General features: G+C 42.6%; 2 protein-coding genes across 4 annotated transcripts in view; one reads left to right on the top strand and one right to left on the bottom strand.

The window, feature by feature from the left end:
• Window positions 1-9072, top strand: part of LOC309504145 (uncharacterized protein) — a 34048-nt gene extending 24976 nt beyond the window's left edge. The window contains exons 3-4 of one of the 3 annotated variants that reach the window (XM_082177185.1): window positions 8621-8758; window positions 8842-9072. In XM_082177185.1, coding sequence (XP_082033311.1) covers window positions 8621-8758; window positions 8842-8915 — 212 coding nt within the window. In that variant the 3' untranslated portion in view covers window positions 8916-9072. Of the gene's footprint in view, window positions 1-6465; window positions 6725-8620; window positions 8759-8841 lie in introns of those variants that run through there. The other 2 variants (XM_082177187.1, XR_014207965.1) reach the window with 2 other exon arrangements.
• The window catches only part of LOC309504114 (uncharacterized protein), a 600323-nt gene that overhangs the window by 63991 nt on the left and 518796 nt on the right, over window positions 1-17536 (bottom strand). The window lies entirely within an intron of this gene.

Below are 17536 nucleotides of genomic sequence, written 5' to 3'. Positions count from 1 at the left end.
TGGGATATTGAGACAGAGCTCGAACAGGCCATTCAACGGTGCCAGATCTGCAACACCCAAAAATCATCCCGTTTGTTACCCGCCGGTCTACTCAGCCACTTCCTATACCGCAACGCCCCTGGTCCCACATCGCCATCGATTTCATTACTGACTTACCCTCCTCCAATGGCCACACCACCATCCTCACTGTCGTGGATAGGTTCTCCAAGGCCTGTCGCCTCATTCCTCTAGCCAAGCTCCCCACTGCTCTGCAAACGGCTGAACAACTTTGCAACCTGGTGTTCAGGTTTTACGGCCTACCTGAGGATATCGTCTCCGACAGGGGACCCCAATTCACCTCCCGAGTCTGGTCGGCCTTCTTCAGAACACTTCAGAACACTTCAAGTCAACGTGAGTCCCACATCTGGATATCATCCCCAAGCCAACGGGCAGGTCGAATGCCTAAACCAAGAGATAATCAGGTTCCTCCGGACCTACTGTCATCACCATCAAGAGGATTGGAGTTGATACTTGATCTGGGCTGAGTACGCCCAAAACTCCATTCAGAAACACTCCACTGGTTTGACACCCTTCCAATGTATCTTAGGCTTCCAACCTCCCCTGTTCCCGTGGTCCGGCGAACCAATAAATGTACCTGCCGTGGACGACTGGCTGTGGCGCAGCGGGGAAACATGGAACCTGGCCCACACACATCTCCAACGTGCAGTCCGCCATTACAAGAGACCGGCTGACCGCCGTCGCTGACCTGGTCAAGAATACCAACCCGGACAATGGGTGTGGTTGTCCACTCGAGACCTACGCCTTCAGCTCCCCTGTAAGAAGCTCAGCCCTAGGTACGTGGGTCCATTCAAAATCCTTCGTCAAATCACTCCAGTATCTTACCGTCTTGCCCTGCCTAACTATTTCCGTATTGCTCCCACCTTCCATGTGTCACTACTCAAACCTGCTGCTGACCCCTCTGAGCGAGGAGAGGTCCCAGGAGAAGAGCCCCCTACCCATTCTGGTGGAAGGCGAGGAGGCCTATCGAGTACACCAGCTACTGGATTCCAGGCGTCGGGGTAACACACTTCAATACCTGATCGATTGGTAGGGTTTCGGTCCAGAGGAACGTTCGTGGGTCAACGCCAGGGACATACTAGACCCTACTCTCAACATTGAGTTCCACCAAAACCACCCGAACAAACCTGCTCCCCGACCACGTGGTAGACCCCGACGCCGTCAGCATCCTCGCGCCAGGAGTCGCTCGCAGGGAGGGGGCTCTGTCACGATCACTGACTCCATGACCTCCCTCACTGGCCACCAGAGGGCGCCGTCACCCGAATACTGACTTTCCCTTACGAACTGCATCTCCCATAGTACATCATTCCTGGACTAATCCCTCATCCACCTACCATCACTGATCACTCACGCACCTGCATCTCGTTTCCACACACACATAGAAACCATGCTCACATTACAACCAGTGCGAAGTCTTGTTTTGCTGTTGTGAACATTTCTGAGTGTTTCTCCCGTGTTTCTGCCTACCTGTGTTTGACCCCATCTGATCTGATCTTCTCGTTGCCTGCCACCTGCCTATTGACCCTCTGCCTTGTATCTGGACTCTGTTTTGCTTGCTGCCTGCCTCTGAACCCTTGCCTGGATTATGACCTCATCTTTGCCTGCCCTGCTCTGTCCATTCTGCCCGTGCCTGACCTTTTCCTGTCGACTATTCTATTAATAAACCTGTTGCAAATGGACCTGATTCTGATGATTCATTACAGTTAGGCTGTGAGTGTGTGTTTATTGGACGTTTGCTGCTCTGGTCGTCCCTCAGGATGTGGAGAGATGCTACAAATCTTGCTGCTATATTGGAGCATTTGGCTTCTTCGCCAAGAATGAATCTGAGTTTTTGAGTTGGATTACAGGTGTTAAATTATGGTAATATTGGTCTATGATGTGTTTATATTTTGGGCATTCTGTGAGGAAGTGCAGCTCGGTCTCCGTCACTCCCAGGATGCAGTGCGAGCAGAGTCTGTCTGTGCCGGCCCGTCTCTATGGCCAGACTGTGCTCGCGCACACACACTCTCTATGGCCAGACTGTATGCTCGCACACACTCTCTATGGCCAGACTACACACACACACTCACTCACTCTCTATGGCCAGACTGTATGCTCGCACACACACACTCTTTATGGCCAGACTGTATGCTCGCACACACACACACTCACACTCACTCTATGGCCAGACTGTGCTCGCTGAGTCTCTCTCTCACACATACACATACACACACACACACTCTCTCTCTATGGCCAGACTGTGCTTGCTGAGTCTCTCTCTCTCTCTCTCACACACACACACACACACACACACACACACACACACACACACACACACACACACACACACGTTTTGATTGATCTTTTTATGGCATAGAAAGCCCTTTGAGCTTTCTCTTTGAGTTCATTCACAGCCAAAGTTAAGTTACCAGTTGGAGTTATTTTCAGGCCGAGGTAAGTGTAGGTTTTTGTGCTCTCAATGGTTCTGTGTGATAGTGTGAATGTGTGTTTTGGTCCCTGAGATCAGGGGCCTGTTTCAGAAAGGAGGTTAAGTGAAAACTCTGAGTATGTTAACACTGAAATGAGGGAAACTCTGGGTGTTCTGTTTCAGAATGGGAGGTATGTTAAACCTGAGAAAGCAGAGTAAGTCAAGCCCGTTTCTGAAAGAGAGGTAACTTATACTCAGAGTCAGTTACCATGGTAACTAACTCTGTGAACCTAACCTGGTCGGGAGCAGGTTTTCTTCGGTAAACCCAGAGTTTCTATCGGTCTCCTCCCCTTTTTTAAAGAGGAAGTGGTGTTTAAACACCTCATTCATTCTTTCAGTAAATTTTTATTAATAAAATTCATATTTTATTAATAAATAAAATATTGCTATTTTTACTGCAGTTTTTTTCTATTTTTTTAATAAGATGAAGTCTATATAACTCCTTTACAACTGAAAATACAGTAGTAGATTAGAGTTACATAATGTAGTTCTAAACAAATTCTACAGAATTAAACTGTGGCATTTACTGGAAATCACTGAACTGTGTTCATTAGGGTGGCCCTTAAATGTACGGAATTTTTTTTTCTTCCGTTTTTCTGCAGCCTGACCCGCTAGATTTGTTCCATTTATGCTAAAAACACCTCAGAAAAAAAATGGGGCAAAAATATTAATATTTAGAGGTAGCTCAAGCACATCAAAGTTCACGTTTTTTTTAGGCAATTCTACAAGTCAGCAAAATTCTTCATTCTAAAACGTTTAGCATTGAGCATTGTATTCAATACTATACACAGTTTGCAGAATGCATCAAATCACATAGCCTATTACTTGATCACAGTTCAGTGTGAGTACTATATTACATACACAACATACATTTGACTATTGTAAGATAACTGATGATACGCATCTTTTCACATTTAGTCCAGGCAAAGTAACTAATTTTGGAGCCAAAAATAGAACTAATTGTAAAATAATTTTTTGCAGCTTAGATCATTTCTATGAGGTGTCCAGAACAACATACTAAAAGTCCTAAGAAATCCTAGTTGAGGAAATATGTTCAATTCTCATCAATCCGAGATGTTTGCCAATAAGGCCAGACAACAATACACCCCAATGGGGCTATTTTTTTCTTTTACTCCTATCAAAATAAAACTTTACACAATGAAAGTACCCATGAAGAGTACAATTTTTTGTATTACAAGTTTCTTTGAAAATGAATTTGAATATGCAAATGAGCTATACACTAATCGAATATAGGCTACCCAAAATACACCCGCATAGGCTTAATTTCTTCCTTTACTCCTACCACAATAAAACTTTACACAGTGAAAGTATACATGAAAAGTAACATTTTTGTTTTACAAGTTTCTTTGAAAAATCTATTTTAAATATGCAAATGAGCTCAACACTAGGCCTAATTGACTTATGGCCAAGAAACCATAAAGTCACAAGTAGAAAAAACAGGGGCCAAATAACTAACACATTCATGTCCATTCAGTAAGTTAACCTATGCATAAACACGATAAATTTGAAGTCACTTGCCACACTTACCTGGGTCACTTGCCACAAAAAGACTTATATTGACCTTAAGAATTGATTGCACAATCTTGCCTCCAGTTGCTTTCTAAATTATTTTGTATTTTTTTTTGCGAACAAGCCTTACCTAATGACATTCCCCCACAAATAACATCAGAAGAAAGTCAGAATAGCAATCTTAGTCATTAGTAACGTGGTGAGATTAAATTTTGGGCTGGTAGATTTACAAATGATTGGTGTTGTTGGTAAGATTACGAGATTACAGGCAGAAGTCATTCTTACCAACTAAACGATTCACTCTCACACAGAAGACAGATGAAAAACTGGATAGACACACTTTCCAGACATTCCAGCTCTTTAAAATAATTTTGCCAGACACCAAAACTGCTTCTCTTTTTGTAGTTAGCAAGTATTTCAGACCAGGCGAGCCACACATCAGACTTCCACCGTTTGTAAAGTAGCTTTGCAGTGTTATGAGAAGCTAGCAACATCAATATCTAGGTTAGTTAAAAAAAAATAAAAAAAAAATAAAAATAAAAATAAACCTCCCCATGTTGTTGTTACCTGTTGTTACCGACCCTGAAGACTATACCAGTGGGGGTTATACCCCTGGCAGGTACTACCAAGCCAGGCAGTTTTCAGGTTAGAGTCCAGTCTAAAAACAGCATTGCTCCTCCGTTGGGGTTAGGGTTAGGGTTAGGCATTAACCCTAGCATTGCTCCTCCGCTGACAGCTCGGGCGTAGCTCGGTCTGCTCCTCCGCTGACAGCTCGGCCGTAGCTCGTTTTGCTCCACCGCTGACAGCTCAGGCGTAGCTCGGTCTGCTCCTCCGCTGACAGCTCGGGCGTAGCTCGGGCGTAGCTCGGTCTGCTCCTCCGCTGACAGCTCGGTCTGCTCCTCCGCTGACAGCTCGGCCGTAGCTCGGTCTGCTCCTCCGCTGACAGCTTGGCCGTAGCTCGGTCTGCTTCTCTGCTGACAGCTCGGGCGTAGCTCGGTCTGCTCCTCCGCTGACAGCTCGGCCGTAGCTCGTTTTGCTCCACCGCTGACAGCTCAGGCGTAGCTCGGTCTGCTCCTCCGCTGACAGCTCGGGCGTAGCTCGGGCGTAGCTCGGTCTGCTCCTCCGCTGACAGCTCGGTCTGCTCCTCCGCTGACAGCTCGGTCTGCTCCTCCACTGACAGCTCGGCCGTAGCTCGGTCTGCTCCTCCGCTGACAGCTTGGCCGTAGCTCGGTCTGCTTCTCCGCTGACAGCTCGGGCGTAGCTCGGTCTGCTCCTCCGCTGACAGCTCGGCCGTAGCTCGGTCTGCTCCTCCGCTGACAGCTTGGCCGTAGCTCGGTCTGCTTCTCCGCTGACAGCTCGGGCGTAGCTCGGTCTGCTCCTCCGCTGACAGCTCGGCCGTAGCTCGGTCTGCTCCTCCGCTGACAGCTCGGGCGTAGCTCGGTCTGCTCCTCCGCTGACAGCTGGGGCGTAGCTCGGTCTGCTCCTCCACTGACAGCTCGGCCGTAGCTTGGTCTGCTCCTCCGCTGACAGCTCAGGCGTAGCTCGGTCTGCCTGGCTGGGCCGGGTTCTGCTGTGGACGGGCTTCAGCTGCTGGAGCTGTGGGGCTGTTGTAGGACAGTCTGTAGGGGTCCTGTCTGGGTGCTGGAGCTCTGGGTGGTGCTCTGGGTAGTGCTCCGGTCGGGGCTCTAGATGAGCTGTGGGCAGGGATGTAGTTTGCTGAAGTGTGTCTCGATGGATTGACTGGGTTAGGGCTGGTTCTGCTCCACCTGGGACTGGTCTGGTTGGTCCTGTTTAGAGTGACATCTTTGAGTCTCTTTGCGAGGATATGTACCAGGTTCCTGGACATTCAGTGTCCAGGTCTGGATGGTGGGCCAAGTGGATGTTGGGCAGGAGGGCACAATGTCTAGAGATGCTGGAGTTTGTTCTATTAATTGAGTTGGGATGGAAATCTTTCCTCTGGAGTAAAGTGGACAGGATGATTTTGGAGTTGGGGAAGGGTCTCTCTGCGCTGATGGGTGGGTGTTGACTCCCTGTGTTCGGCGACTCTGGGTGACTCAGGTCATCTGCGTAGAGAAGACACTTGATCTCTCTCTCTCTCTCTATATATATATATATATATTCTCTCTCTCTCTCTCTCTCTCTCTCTTTCTCTCTCTACTCTGTTATTCTCTCTTTCACCAATGTTCATAGAGTATCTTAGTGTACTCCTCAAAGTTACGATATTAGTTTTTAGAAAATATACACACTTAAAACCTCATGGAAAACTAATAAAAAATGTATCTCAAGGATCCTATAAAATTCTACGAATGTTTGTGTAATATTTTAATTTATGATAATGTGTGTGTGTGTGTGTGTGTGTGTGTGTGTGTGTGTGTGTGTGTGTGTGTGTGTGTGTGTGTTTTGTTCTTCAGGTGTGGAGCGGTTCTGCTGGTTTAATCAGTCTGATCCCTGTTACGTTGCTCTCGGAGACAAACTCAGTGTGATGATGGTGGACGCTAGTAAATATCACCTGAAGATACAAAAGAGTATAAGCAACACACAAGATGATCCAGTTTGTAAAATAAAGAATGACAGGATATATAAGTATGAATGTGATCTCTTTAATAACAGACATGATGAAGTGTCAGTCAATAATGGGATTCTGATAATAAACACTGTGATCAGAGCAGATTCAGGGACTAATGCTGGGTACACACCAAAAGATAATCGGGCTGATTTTGGGCCGATTTCTCCCCTTCCGACAATCCTAGCTATGTCCCGATTATCTTGATGGTTTAACAGATTATTTTATCAGATTTTCCCTTGGTGTGAGGTGTGTTAAGAGTGTCCGAACCTGCTCGGAAGAACGTCGGAGCCGCTCCGATCGCGAATCGTAAATATTAAACATGTTTAATATTTACGATCAGAAATCCTGATGTGTGGGGGGAACTCCGAGGACAAACACGCGCACGCTCTGGAGATTATCACGTGAAACGAAACAATATCCAATCAGAAAGCGAGATGATGGAAGACACGGTCATTCTCTCACACACACACACACACACACACACACACACACTTGCAGGAAGCTTAATGTTAAGATTTAGTATTCATAAGTGTAAATTTCGAGGAAACAAGCCTTTGTTTTTCATTTTAAGAGCAGAAATGTTACAATACCTAAACACAATATTGGGTTTGAAAAATAAGAAAGCTGCAAAGTGCGTTTCAATCTGTAAACATTTTCAAATTTTTGTTTAACTTTTAAGTTTGTCACTGTTTATGTATATGTCTTTTTATGTTTGTTTATCGGCTTTACTCTTTGTACCCCCCTGACTGTAATTGTATAATTCTTAAAATCAATTGAAAAAAAAGATAATAAAAAAAAATAAAAAAAGCTGAGTGTTAAGGGTTCAGTGAGGTTCTATAGACTAGAGGGATTAAATAACTTTTTCTAAAGAGACAATAAATCCAATAAAGAATAAATAAAGACAATAAAGAATGAATATATTTCTGTATAAAAGGTTATATATAATGGTAGGTACAATGGTTTTTTCACGTGAATTTTCTGTGAAAATCATTCCAAACACTATCGCAATTTCTTCCTGCATATCGTCCGTCATGCTTATTCTGAAGTCTCACGAGATTTTGCGAGATTTCCTGTGTTCATAGTCGAGACTCTGGTTGAAAATCTGTTTGTGTGTGGTGTGCTGTCTTTGTCACATCATGGCACACCACACACTATAGGAGCAAAACGCTTAAATCTAGGATTTTTTGTCCTCATGTTTGTGGTCTGTCACATTTTGAAAATCTTATAAGATGTAAAAAATCTTTTGGTGTGTACCCAGCATTACAGATTAGAACTCTTAAACTCAGACGGCTCAATAACATCTGAATATCTACACGTGATTATTGAAGGTACAGTAACTCTCTCATCAGACTCATTACAATCTCATGTTCTCAAAGATCTCGATTCTCTGTGAAGGTTTTTATTCCTGTAACACACAGTAAACACACTACATACTCCAGTAATAGTGAGAGTAGTGTGGAAGTATGGCATTCTGCTGTAATCTACAAATCAGTGTTATTTATTTTATTTTATTTTTATAGTTTAGTTTTAGTATTTTTTATTAGCTTATAATTAATCATTTTAGTGCTTCAGCTTAAACTTATTTCAGTTTAGTGCCAATGCAACATTAAACATTTTCTTTTAAGTTTAAGTTTTTCAACTAATATTTATATTTTATTTTATTTTAGTTTCATTTCAATTAACCCCTTGCTTTACGCCGGAACTAGAGTGGAAGCCAGTGATTATCGTGCATAAAGTTATACATTTGGATATTTTTCTTATAAAAACGCATGGCTTTGCTTCAGAAGGCCTTTTGAGCCGTATAGATCACTGTTATGATGGATGGAGGGTTTTTTGGGCTTCAAAATCTCAGGTACCATTCACTGCCATTATAGAGCTGGGAAGAGCCAGGAATTATGTTTATATAACTCCGATTTTGGGTGAACTAACTCCTTAACAGGCTGACTGATATGTTTATTGATTGATTGATTGATTGATTGATGTGTCTGTGTTGTGTTCAGGGTCTGTGTTGTGTCCAGACTGTGTGTTGTGTTCAGAGAGTTCAGCATCTGTAGTGCATGTGCTGGTCTGGTGTTTTGAGATGATGGTTCTGTTGGGTCTGTTAGGAGGTTTTCACATCTACATGAGACTCACGTCAGGTCAGACACATTTATCATCATCACTATGGATTTGACATGCAAATATTAAGAGTGTGAATATGATGAGAATCTGATGTTTTTAGGAAAGAAACAGGAAGATCAAAACGTGCGAATGAGAAGATTTAGAGAAGGACATGAAGAAACAGCAGAAGATTGAAGATCTCAGCAACAGATCTCGTCACATCTATGAGAAATCATTTTACACATCTGGAGTCATGTGGTCTTTTACTGTAGTCTGTTGGCTTTGGCTGAGTCAATATACAGCGTCTGTTTAGATGTTTTAGCTGTTCCTAAAGATTACTTTAATAACATGTTTTGCCACATGCATTTGTCTTAACAAGATCTTGTCATTATAGAATATTGCTAAACACATCGTTCTTTAAAGATTGTAAATAATCTGTGTTGTAAGATGAAATGAAAGCTTTAGCATAAGTTCTGCTGGGAAGACTCAATTACTACGTCACTTATTGCCTTCACTTCTATCCAATCATATTCTTATGCTCACTGCATAAAAGCACGGTACTTACACATGTTTGAGTTCGCAGATACTGAAGCGACGATTAGTTCGCAGATGCTGACGCTTCAATTCAGTTCGCAGAACGAAACCGGCGTTCATTCACTTGCGTTCGATTCCAATCATAACAACACAAGTCATATCGTTGATTTGATCTCAGCCATTTTCGCGGTACGCGAATGCACCACGCTTGCAGAGGAAACAAGAATGTGGCGGCTTTAAATCTCACGAGACGATCTCCTAACAGGGCTTTCAAGTTCAAGTTCCATTTTCAAGGCTTTCACGTTGGTACATTCCCGCGGCTACTGTTTACATCCCTATTAGGCTTCTATGATTAAATTCCATACAGGTAAGTATATTAATTTGCTACTCTACTGCTCCCTTCATCAGCTGTAAAGTTCAATTGTGGACTCTGGTGACGCGGTAGTTTCCTAAAAAAAAAATAAAAAAATAAAAAACCGGATAGCTCGCTGGTTGTAGCAATTGCAAGCAAAGATTCACGACACGTATATTATATCCACAGCGCAGTAGCTACTAATCTATTCAGCGTTGTTGATTCCACGTTCTCATGGTTAATTGCAAAATATTTACAGCTGGGTTGCTGAATATAATTAAATCAAGCTTAAGAGCAACTTTATCAAATTGGCTTTATGTAGGCTATATGCCATTTACAGCTCGCGCTCCTCATCTGCTCACTCACTATGTGAGAGTGCCTTTCAATAAAGGAGCATACCTATTCAACTCGTTTATGCCCATCTGAATTTGTTATTGCTTCGGCATTTATGGAGACGTTTTGCTAATCACTTCCCGACCGCCGGCAAGATTCGACTTACAGCCTACCTAGATTGCGCTTTAACCAATAAAAGGGGGCGTTTTTATCTCTGTTCATTTTCTGTAAATATAACTATCTATTATTCAAACATAAAACAAAAGCAATTAATAGCTACTGTTAAATTATTAAAAAATAAAGATAAATTGGCCTACATAAGTTATAAATTTACAAAGGGTTTGTAAAAATTTTGGAAGTGATGTAAATATATGTCCATATCAGAAGCAAGTTGGATGTTATACGTATGCCATATAGACATGGTTATGAAGGGTACATGTAGGGTACATATATGTAGCAAGAGTTTTTAATACAAAAGAAGTAAATGATACATTTACAGTGCTAATACCGGTAGTTCTCTATATCTATTCAATTTGACTTGTGGCCTATAGGCCTACAATGATATGATTTTTCATATCAAGATCTTTTAATTCTTGCATTTAAGTTCTTCACTAACAGAAATATGGTACAACCGCTATAACACAAATTTTCTCGGCGACTACTTTAATCCACCGATACGAGTCATAGAAATATCGACATTTTAAGGATTTGATATTAAATGCTCAAAAGCAGACTAAGGATGCTCAGGTCAAAGGTCAACTTGCCTAACACAGTAGAACTAACAGTTATAAGTGTAGACTATAATTCAAACCAATCACCAGACGAATCTCAGTCAAGAAGACTCGAATGACATCGTATTTACTTATTTGTATGATTTAAATGTTCACCTATTTTTTTTATTCAAGGGTCTCACTTGGTTGCCATGGCAGTGATCTCTCGGTCGTGAATAACTTCATTCATACAACTTGAGAGTAATGTCACGTGTATGCTGCGCAGCTGAGAAAGATTCTATGCTCAAAGTCAACAACAAAATATCAAGTGTGATCGAGGTATCTTATCGGTATGCTGTCACCTTATTACAGGTAAGTATTGTACTGAGATTTTATAAAAAAAAATAAATAAATAAAAAATCACCATAAGTATGTCTTTAAGGCAGGGCATTTATTCCTCGTCTGTTAACACTGGCCATAGTCGAAGGGTGCATATCAGTTCAGATTTGGACATTCGGAATAGCAAAGGTCAGATATATTACCAAGCCTGCTCAGACTCCGTTCATTCGCGCTTCACCGAAATTATCTTATAGCAGCTGCTAACATCTCTGGGTTCGAAGTGGTGGCAAATTTATGCTGTATGTGCTAACGAAGCTCGGTTGCATCACTAAGGCAGATCTCGTAGACGATCATGCTGTTCCAGAGACGTTCAGCTGGCAATCAGTAGTCTCCAATTTCATGATTAAGGTCACGCACGCGCATTTCTGACCACTGCAATGCCATAGCTACGCACTGTAGTCTTCAGGCGGCTCTGCCTTTCAGCAACCCTTATCCATCACCCTGCCCTCCTCTAACAGTGATCAAATAAATTAGTCACTCTGCTCAATCCAGCTAGACAGTTTATCACTGAAGATGTGGCTCCCTACACCTTTAAAGCTTATATTTCTGCAGAATTGATTGTTTCGCTTTTCTTTCAGATTCCTTATTTCTTATCCGGATCACGGCCGGTTGTTCCTTCCTTATCTACAATTAGTAAAATCGATGTGTGGTGGGTCTCAGTGTCCCCATGGTGCGTGTGAGGGGTTTGGCTTGGAATGTCCTAAATATATTTTATATCCTATGCTGGAATTGTCGTCTCTTTGGATGCAGTCGAGCTGCTGCTCCCGGAACAGGGCTGGAGTTCAACAGCTCGTTTTGCAGCTTTGATTACCTCTCACAGACATTTCAAAACTTCTAGCTTATAGTCAAACCAAGTCAGCCAAAGATGGAGAGACTCAAGAAGCATTAACATGTAGACCCCATTTCCGGATGGTTAGTTGATGTATCATGTAGCTTATGCGTAGTATCTTCTAGTATTGAATAGCTCATTCTCTTTGTTATTCTATAAATCATTTTCCGGGAGCTGAATATATAACTTTATGGTTTGTGATGCCACTAATCCAAAGGATGCAGCACAGTCCCTCTCAGCATTGTTGTAGTCCTTAAAAAGCGATCTCCTTAAATTAAGTCTTCAATGCTTTAACTTTGTGCATTGTAACTTTGCAGTTGTTGATTATGCTTTAACAGTAACATTACAGAAAAGTGAAATCCATTTAACCCCCCTTTATTACCTCCCATCCATATTGGTTTCTTTTCCCATTTTCATATTCAGATCGTATCCATGTCTAACTATGTTCATGGCTCTTCAGATTTTCTTCAGATCTAACACTCCGATCTTGCCCTAGACCTTCTCCCTAATTTCTTTACTCTTTCTTAAGCACTCCAACCGACTCAAGTTTCTGGTATCATATCAACAATTTCTAAAATTAGCAATACATTTAGTCCCTTCTCATCTAATTACATTCCTAAAAATCTGCTCTAGATTCTCAGATCACTTTCCCTATTTTCCTACCTACGAAGCATCTCTCTCTTAAGCGTGGTTCAGGACTCATCTAGTTCTGTCCTCAAAAGCTGCAGTTATCTCCCCTCCAGTATAACGGTCATTCATTTAGGTTTGGGGCAGCCACTACAGCAGCTGAACGTGCATTCTACTTCAGCTTTCAAGATCCTGGGCAGATGGTCTTCCTCTGCATTCAAGTCTTATATAAGACCAGATTCTAAAACTATTCTTCAAGCCCAGCAAGCTCTACAATAACCATAAGGTAAATAACTATGCAACTACTGGTGGTGGTGTCATAATCTTCTTTCCTTCATCCTATTATTATTCTAGCCAACACTCCTCAATGACTATCTAGTCAACTATTATGTGTGGCCTAGCGGCTCTGTTCAATGTGGCCTCGTCTCTATGTGGCTGTAGCAGCCGTTGTGCCTTTGTTACATGTTCGTCAATTGATTAATAAAAAAAAAAAATTAATAAAAAAAAAAAATAATAATAATAATAAAAAAAAAAAAAAAAAAAAGGCTAGTTTATGCGATATTCATGTTCTATGTGGTCTACTGTGACCGTGTAGCCTAATGTGGCTGTCCCGTGGTCTTGTGGCCATTAAATATGGCAGGTTCTGTGTGGCCTAGTGGCTCTGTCTTGTTGGCCTCGTTCAGTGTGGCTTAGCAGCCTTGTGGCCCGGTGGGCCTCGTCTCTGTGGCGGTCTCATGGCTTCGTGGTACCATGTCGCCATGTCCTATGTTCGGCCTCCAGGCTGTGGCCCTTATGGCCTTATTCTGTGTGGCTTAGTGGCCGTTGTCTGTACGTCTCGTCTATGTGTGGGTATATGGTTTGGAACCCTTTATGTTCTGTGTGGTCTACTGTGACCGTGTAGCCTAATGTGGCCTTGTCTCGTGGTCTTGTGGCCTTCATGGCATGGTTAAACGTGGCCTAGTGGCCTTGTACTCAAGTATGTCTGTCTACGTGTGGCATTAGTGGCCTTGTGGCCACGTGGGCCTTGTGTACATGTGGGGCTTGGCGCCTTGTGGCATATGTTTGCCTTGTCCTTTTAAAAAGATGCCTCAACGGCCAGTGGCCCCCTTGGGGCAGAGGTTTAATGTGGCTTAGATGCCGTAGTCTTGTGTGGTTTGTCTTTATGTGGCTCTAGTGGCTCGGTCTTGTCCTTAAAAGATGCAATGGTGGGCAGTTGCCCCCCGGGGCATAGGTTCGTGATCTTAAAGCTGTTGTATCCTGAAAAAAAAAAAAAAAACGTATGTGTTGTCCAGTCTTACCTCGTCTCTTTGTGGCATTAGCGGCCGTTGTGGCTTAGTAGCCTCGTCTCTGTGGTCTATTGTGGCCGTGTGGCTCATTAAAGCCTCGTCTCTGTGGTCTATAAAGGCCATGTGGTCCAATGAGGCCAGAGTCTATGTTATGCTCAGCCCCAGGTGGCTGCTATACGTGGTCCAAGGAGGCCCGTTTATTATTTTTGCCAAGGCGGCTGTCTGTGTGGTCCAATGTGGCCTTGTCTATGCAAGCCAAAAGTGGCATTGCCGGTCCAATGAGGCCTCGTCTCCGTGTTTTCCTAGGAGTGAACTGGCAATATAAAAAAAAAAATATATATATATATATATATATATATATATATATATATATATAAATAATAATAATAATAATAATAATAATAATAAAAAAATAATAATTTTAAATAAATAAATAATTTTAAATAAACAAATAAAAATCATAGTTAGTTTAGAATTATCTGTCCTTCTTCCCTATTAAAACTTTAGGCACGCTGTATTTTTCACATCTAATTTGTATCTTCACCAATTGTATCTTCCTTCTCTATTTTCAGGAACCCCAGGACTCTAGACTGGTGGGTATACTCAGTTACCATCTTTTGGGGGTTGGCGTGCCCCGTCCCGGTGTATTCATACTCCACCTATTTTTGGGGGTCGGCTGCGCCCCTGCCTTCATCTTTAGGCAGGAATTGCAGATCCGATACTCTCGGATTATGCACTACGGACGGGGCCTACGCCAAATGACTTTGTAGATTATCAGCTTGCTGAGCTGTCAATAAATGTATGGTTTATTGAAATAACTCTCCCGAGTCTTTCTGGTAGAAATGAAAGCTTTAGCATAAGTTCTGCTGGGAAGACTCAATTACTACGTCACTTATTGCCTTCACTTCTATCCAATCATATTCTTATGCTCACTGCATAAAAGCACGGTACTTACACATGTTTGAGTTCGCAGATACTGAAGCGACGATTACCCCCATCCTCCCCACCACCACCAGGATGGTCCCGTCCATACCTCCCAGGGGGGTCGGCTGCGCCCCTGCCTTCATCTTTAGGCAGGAATTGCAGATCCGATACTCTCGGATTATGCACTACGGACGGGGCCTACGCCAAATGACTTTGTAGATTATCAGCTTGCTGAGCTGTCAATAAATGTATGGTTTATTGAAATAACTCTCCCGAGTCTTTCTGGTAGAACTTTGGTATTGAGTTAAATGAAAATAAAATGCTTTGATATGAAACTAATTCCAGTCAAACGCCACGTTTTTATTTATTAAAAGGGACAAATCATGAAAATCTGACTTTCCATCGGGTCCCGGTGTTGTTTCGAATTTCAACCCCCGCAAATTATTTCCCCCCTAGCATTGGTAGGTTTAGGATTAGTTGTTGGGGAGGGGTTAGGATTAGGCAATCAGGTACTGACTTCAACGAGGGGGGTAATAATTCGGCACAACACCGGTCCCGGTGGCCGGTGCATGATAATACCTAGAATATCAAAATCGACTGCTGGCGGTAGATCCTTCTGCTATTTAGCACCAAAACTCTGGAACAGTCTTCCTACCATTGTCCGGGAAGCAGACACACTCTGTCAGTTCAAAGCTAGACTAAAAACACATCTCTTTGACCTACAGTAGCATACACATAACACATTATAGACTTCTATAATTCAATGTTAGGCTGCATAGATTAGGTCAGCCGGAACCGGGAACACTTCCCATAAATCCTGATGTACTCGTTACATCATAAGAAGAATGGCGTCTACGCTAATTTTAGTCTCTCTGTTTATCCCGAGGTGTACCGCAGTCCGCCGGATCCAGGCCGTATCCAGATCTGATGAAGGACCAGCGCTTGGATGCGACGACAGCGCAGTCCTGAAGTGTCACTAGTCTCACCCTGTGAAGGCCTCCCTCCCCTCTCTACAGATAAAGCGTTGTCGGGATAATTCCGGTTCGCGTGGCTACGTGGAAGCGATAAAAATTCTGTATTATAAATTAAGGCCAGACAAGTAGTATGTCGAGGGTTGATGTGTAAGGAAGGACTACACGCTTGTGCACATATATTCAAACGTACATCCCTATAGACTGAACTCGTAATACGCATGTGCTCGCCATGGGCGTTCTCACCGGTTCGCGTTTTTGAAGTTTGCGCAGAAAGAACTTAAGAGTTTTCTGTTAAAACGGTGTCGTGTTAGCGGCCCCTAAGTTAATAACTAATGATCGTTGCGACGGAAGTGAATCAATTAAACTAACTTTAGCTGGACAATAACTTTATTCTAGATCTGCTGTAAAGCCAACATAATCTCTGTAACTTTAATTTCCTATTATCAATGTAAAGCTGCTTTGGAACAATCTACATTGTTAAAAGCACTATATAAATGAAGATGACTTGACATGAATTAACATACATAATGTCTTCATGAAAATGTAAAATTGCAGAAGCATTATTCATAGAAAGCACACAGCAGGACAGAAAAGACATGTTTGTGTTAGTTATTTGTGTACCTTGTGCTTGTACTTTTCCTGTCAATGATGTGAACTTCCTTTTATCTCAGAAAGTGTGCAGTAGTCTTTATATACGGTGAGCACAGACAAGTGTCAGCGGCTCTTCTAGCGATCGTGTGACTGAAGAAACATCTTCTCTCTTCTGCTGGATTACTGGCTCTTCTGGACTCTAGAAATGATGCTCATCTTTGGACTGATGCTGATGCTGAAAACTGCTGCATGTGAGTCGACTTACAGCTCAAACTCTCTGATGATGAAGCTCTGACATGAAGACACTGTAATATTACTGTAAGAGTTTTTCCATAAACTGCAGGATCTAGTAATTGAGTCTGTTTTAAGTATTTAAAGCCTGGTTTCACAGACAGGGCTTAGATTAAGCCAGGATTAGGCCTTAGTTCAGATAGATCGTTTAAGTAACTTTTATAAACGTGCCTTAGAAAAAAAAAAAGCACATTACTGGTGTGCATCTCCAGACAGAACAAGGGCACTGACATATTTAAGACATTTTAGAGCAAGTTGCTTTCAGTTAAAACAGATCAAACATGCATTCAGTTTTCTGCTGCTTCCCCTCTCCCTCTCTCTCTCCCTCTCTCTCTCTCTCTCTCTTACGGAGCCCCTAAAGGGACGTGGTGGTGGAAATATTTTTAGGTTGGGAGAATATTTTTTTTTCAAATCTTTTGCGTTCCCTCGCAAAACGTTTGCGTTCCCCCGAAAACTTTTGCGTTCCCTCGCAAATATATTTGCGTTCCCACGCAAAACCTGTTTTGAGCTCGGACAGACACGTCCTGTTTAATGTCCCGCTGGCAGTGTGACAGAGCTCCGTACGTTAATGGAGCGTTTCATAGTGTTTGAAATTGGACTCAAATATAAAGAAATGCGGTCAGTGCTTAACTCAAGGAGTTCAGTGAAGTTGGCAATATTCACATAGGCTATTCAAACTTCCCGGATCAATATTCTTGAGCTAAATGTTGTTAAAACACAAACGACACCTATTTACAATCACAATAACCTAGCCTGGATGCCAGCCGAACTTAGCCCCGCCCACAACATTTTTTGGTCGGGAAGTTCGGTCTGGACTCGTTCCGTTGAGGAGCTATTATGCCCGAACAAAAATTGTTCGGACCAATCAAATTGTCAGGGCGGGCTTTATACGATGATGGACAGATGAGCAACGTAACGTAATCATCCACGTCACCAACGAGCGCTTGGGTTGAATTCGTTTACAAC

The sequence above is a fragment of the Leuciscus leuciscus genome, assembly GCF_965113295.1.
Source record: "Leuciscus leuciscus genome assembly, chromosome: 8".
Lineage (NCBI taxonomy): Eukaryota > Metazoa > Chordata > Actinopteri > Cypriniformes > Leuciscidae > Leuciscus > Leuciscus leuciscus.
This window is presented reverse-complemented; position numbering and strand designations above follow the sequence as displayed.